The 5,208-nt window shown below is 32.9% G+C and overlaps 1 protein-coding gene across 1 annotated transcript; it reads right to left on the reverse strand.

The window, feature by feature from the left end:
* Nucleotides 1-1,492: 1,492 nt before the first annotated feature.
* Nucleotides 1,493-2,677, reverse strand: LOC125819407 (NAD(P)H-quinone oxidoreductase chain 4, chloroplastic-like). Its single transcript, XM_049498838.1, has one exon. It carries the CDS (start codon nt 2,641-2,643, stop codon nt 1,678-1,680), a length of 966 nt encoding a protein of 321 aa, XP_049354795.1. The 5' UTR covers nt 2,644-2,677; the 3' UTR covers nt 1,493-1,677.
* Nucleotides 2,678-5,208: the final 2,531 nt, after the last annotated feature.

The following is a 5,208-nucleotide window of genomic DNA, read 5'->3' on the forward strand; positions in this document are numbered from 1 at the left end:
AAGAAATTGCTGCTTAAACAATGAAAACAAAAACTTTTTGAACTCTATTCCTTAATTGAGTATAGAAGTATAGAACGGTTTAGTTACAAGAGTTGAATTCGAGGAAAGTATAAAATATAGGAAAGTCCCAGGTTAAATAGGTTAAATAAAAAAAACTAAGACTCTAAACTCAAATCAAAAATAATGAACCTTCAACCTCAAATTCCTATTTGAACAACTTTTTATTGTTATTGATCCATTTGAATCATTACTAAACTAAAATAGCTTACTCAATCTCGACGATTGCTTATTCATAGGCTATTATGAGTTCAAGACAAGCCGCTATGGTGAAATTGGTAGACACGCTGCTCTTAGGAAGCAGTGCTAATGCATCTCGGTTCGAGTCCGAGTGGCGGCATAGCATCTTCTAAAAAGGATAAATAGATCTTATAATGAATTCAATTCCCGATTTCCATTTTAGAATTATGTAATTAAGGGACTCTTCTTTTTTAAGATTTTTTATGATATTTTCAACCTTAGAGCATATATTAACTCACATTTCCTTTTCGATCGTTTCAATTGTAATTACAATTCATTTGATAACCTTTTTAGTCGATGAAATTGTAAAACTATACGATTCGTCAGAAAAGGGCATAATAGTTACTTTTTTCTGTATAACAGGATTATTAGTTACTCGTTGGATTTCTTCAGGACATTTCCCACTAAGCGATTTATATGAATCATTAATTTTCCTTTCATGGAGTTTCTCCCTTATTCATATAATTCCATATTTCAAAAAAAATGTTTTAATTTTAAGTAAAATAACTGGACCAAGTGCTATTTTGACCCAAGGCTTTGCTACTTCAGGTATTTTAACTGAAATACACCAATCTGGAATATTAGTACCTGCTCTTCAATCTGAGTGGTTAATAATGCACGTAAGTATGATGATATTGGGCTATGCAGCCCTTTTATGTGGATCGTTATTATCAGTAGCACTTCTAGTGATTACATTTCGAAAAAACAGAAAGCTTTTTTATAAGAGCAATGGTTTTTTAAACGAGTCATTTTTCTTGGGTGAAAATGTTGTCGAAAATACTTCGTTTTTTTGTGCTCAAAATTATTACAGGTCCCAATTGATTCAACAATTGGATTATTGGAGTTATCGGGTTATTAGTTTAGGATTTACTTTTTTAACCATAGGAATCCTTTCGGGAGCGGTATGGGCTAATGAAGCGTGGGGGTCCTATTGGAATTGGGATCCAAAAGAAACTTGGGCATTTATTACTTGGATCGTATTTGCAATTTATTTACATACTCGAACAAATAGAAATTTGCGGGGTCCAAATTCTGCAATTGTAGCGTCTATAGGTTTTCTTATAATTTGGATATGCTATTTTGGGGTCAATCTATTAGGAATAGGGTTACATAGTTATGGTTCTTTTCCATCAACATTTAATTGAATTCAAGACAAGTTATTACAAATACAAGAGCGGGCGACGCATTGTATGAACCAGCATGCGGACCGTGTGAATCAAATATTGTATTGATGATTCACACGGTTTTCTACCATATGTAGTTCAATTTCATTGTTTTTACTTAATTCTTAAGTTAAGAGAAGAAAAAAAGTCTTCTTTTTTTCATTGTCCAAGAATGTTTTTAAAAACAAACATAGGTTTTTTTATTTCAGTCATCCAATTATCTATAAAAAAAATTAGATAGAATAACTTCGACCTTGTCAACTGCTAATGAAAGAACGAAATCGGGGTATATACCAATACCTATTACGGGTAAAAAGATGGAGATCGAAAGAAATAACTCTCGCGGTCCAGAATCAAAAAAAGAATCCTTCGGGGCGTTAAATAGCTTGTATCCATAGAACATCTGGCGTGGCATAGATAATGAATAAATAGGAGTTAATATAATTCCAATTGCCATTACAAAAGTAATTAGTAGTTTTGGAATTAAAAGATATTTTTGGCCGGTAATTATTCCAAAAAATACTATCAATTCGGCAACAAAACCACTCATACCTGGTAATGCAAGGGAAGCCATCGAAAAGCTACTGAACATCGTGAACATTTTTGGCATTGGAATAGCTATTCCGCCCATTTCGTCAAGATAAACAAGGCGGATTCTATCATAAGTCGTTCCCGCCAAGAAAAAAAGTGCAGCACCAATAAATCCATGAGAGATTATTTGTAAAAGGGCTCCATTAAGTCCCGTATCGGTTAGAGAACTAATTCCTATAATTATGAAACCCATATGGGAGACAGAGGAATAGGCTATTCTTTTTTTTAAATTCCGTTGGCCAAGAGATGTTGAAGCTGCATAGATTATTTGTATTGTACCTATTATCATCAACCAAGGAGAAAATATAGAATGGGCATGAGGTAATAATTCCATATTGATTCGAATTAATCCATACGCTCCCATTTTTAATAAGATTCCGGCTAGAAGCATACAAGTACTGTAATGTGCTTCTCCATGGGTATCTGGTAACCATGTGTGTAGGGGGATAATGGGCGATTTGACAGCAAAAGCAATAAAAAATCCAATATAGAAGATTATTTCTAAAACCACAGGATATGACTGATTAACTGATGTTTCAAAATTTAATGTTGGTTCATTAGAACCATATAAAGCAACACCCAAAACTCCCATTAAGAGAAAAACAGAACCCCCCCGTGTACAAAATAAATTTTGTAGCTGAGTACAGACGTTTCTTTCCTCCCCACATGGCTAGAAGTAGATAAACAGGAATTAATTCTAACTCCCACATGATGAAAAAAAGTAAAAGGTCCCGAGACGAAAATGATCCAATTTGACCACTGTACATTGCTAACATGAGAAAATGGAATAATCTAGAATCTCGAGTAACTGGCCAAGCCGCTAAAGTCGCTAAAGTAGTGATAAATCCTGTTAATAAAATGGGTCCTATAGAAAGTCCATCTATTCCTAATCTCCAATGGAAATCAAAAAAATCGATCCATTTATAATCCTCTACTAGTTGGATTAATGGATCATCCGATTGGAAATGATAACAAAATGCATAAGTTGTTAGAAGGAGTTCTAAAATACATATACATATCGTATACCACCTAATTACCCTATTTCCTTTATGGGGAAGAAAGAAAATTAAAGAACCCGCAAATATCGGAAAAACGACAATTATTGTTAACCAAGGAAAATAATTCGTAGTAAAGACAAGATACACTTGGACCAAAAAAACCCGTGCTCAAAATATTTTTATTTTCGAGCACAGGTTTGTCGGTAAAAAAATTAAATGGATTCAAGTAGAGTTTTCTCGAACGTATCAATAAGCTAGACCCATACTGCGAGTTGTTTCATGCCATAAATAAACTCGGACACTCAAGAAATCTGTTGGACAGGCGGATTCACATCTCTTACAACCAACACAGTCCTCTGTTCGTGGAGCAGAAGCAATTTGTTTAGCCTTACAACCGTCCCAAGGTATCATTTCTAATACATCAGTGGGGCAGGCTCGGACACATTGAGTACATCCTATACACGTATCATAAATCTTTACTGAATGTGACATTGGGTCTATACGTTTTTGAATGTTATAAATTTTCGATCTAGTAAACTTAGAAACGAATCATATATTTAGATACCAGATGAATCAATGAGTTATCATGATTTTCTAATCAACCCCTTTCTGGATTGGTTTATGAGATATGAGAGAGGCCAAAATACTTTGATTTCTTATGTTTTGCAAACAAGATCATACTTTACGTAGTAAACATGCTAATTAAAATTGATTTCTCAATATTAGAATCTAGATGATTAATATTAATTATTCAACAAATTTGATTGGTTGATACGAGTTGATTTTCTGTTACGGTAAATTGATGAAACAATAGCCAGGCCAATGGCTGCTTCAGCGGCTGCAATAGCTATAACAAAAATTGAGAAAATGTCTCCCTTTAATTGACGATTATCAAAAAAATCAGAAAATGTTACAAAATTTATATTAACCGCATTCAATATAAGTTCAAGACACATAAGGGCTCTAACCATATTTCGACTTGTGATCAATCCATAGATACCGATAGAAAATAAATAGGCACTCAAAACAAGTACATGTTCGAGAATCATTAAACAACTCCTTATCAATCTCGACTCCTTTCAATATGAACAACAATTCAACTAATTTCATTGACTAGTATATAACAAGTATGGAACAAAGAAATAGATTGGTACTAGATTGACCTAAAGTCTTTCTATTTATCCAGCTAGAATTCAAATAGAATTCAAGGAAAATTAATGTGATAAGACAGAACAAAATTTTATTTGAATTCCAAGTTTTAATAGAAATTTTTTATTGACGAGCTACAGCAATTGCACCTATTAAAGCAACTAAAAGGATTATGGAAATAAGTTCAAATGGGAGAAAAAAATCTGTTGATAAATGAATTCCAATTTGTTGACTATTACTTAGAAAATCTTGCTCTATAATCTGGTTTGATCTTGTAGTCCAAATAATCCCGTACCATGACGTATCTGAAATAGTAGTAATTAGTGAAATAAAAAGACTTATACAAACCATCGAAGTAATTCCATCTCCTACGGTCCAAAGATGAAAATCCTTGTAATATTCTGAGCCATTCATGAACATCACAGCAAAAATGATTAAAACATTTATAGCTCCTACGTAAATAAGTAGCTGCGCAGCAGCTACAAAATAGGAGTTAGATAGAATATAGAATAACGATGTACAAATAAGAACCAATCCCAAGGAAAAGGCCGAATAAATTGGATTGGGAAGTAATACCACTCCTAGACCCCCTAATATAAGACCCGATCCTAGAAAGACTAAAAGAAAATCATGTATTGGTTCAGATAAATCCATTTTTTATAAAAAATCAAAAACGAAGAATTTCATGACTTTATTGACCTGACCAGGAAAAAAGAAGTTTTTCTATTTTTTATGATACTTTGAAATTGTTAATTGAATGAAAGTCTAATGGGTATGAATTGACGTAGATGCTTTTATTTTATTGGACCACTATCCATTCTTTATTCGTCGAAAGAGTAGTTTAAACCTATCTATTTTTGATATCATTTATCTACTTTGAAACCATTACTATTATAATATATAATATTGAAATCGGTTTTGTTTGTCAATCTAAATTAAGCTAGGAGTCTCATTAAGCAACCACTAGTTTGAATTGCCCAAGCAAAAATCTCATTGTTTTAGATCGAACT

This window comes from Solanum verrucosum, unplaced genomic scaffold, assembly GCF_900185275.1.
Source record: "Solanum verrucosum unplaced genomic scaffold, falcon-dt-bn FXZP01000641.1, whole genome shotgun sequence".
In the NCBI taxonomy this organism is placed as follows: domain Eukaryota; kingdom Viridiplantae; phylum Streptophyta; class Magnoliopsida; order Solanales; family Solanaceae; genus Solanum; species Solanum verrucosum.

Bases quoted from the DNA above. Each gene is read 5' to 3' on its own strand.
- LOC125819407 (XM_049498838.1), bottom strand. From the start codon at position 2,643: ATGGGAGTTTTGGGTGTTGCTTTATATGGTTCTAATGAACCAACATTA.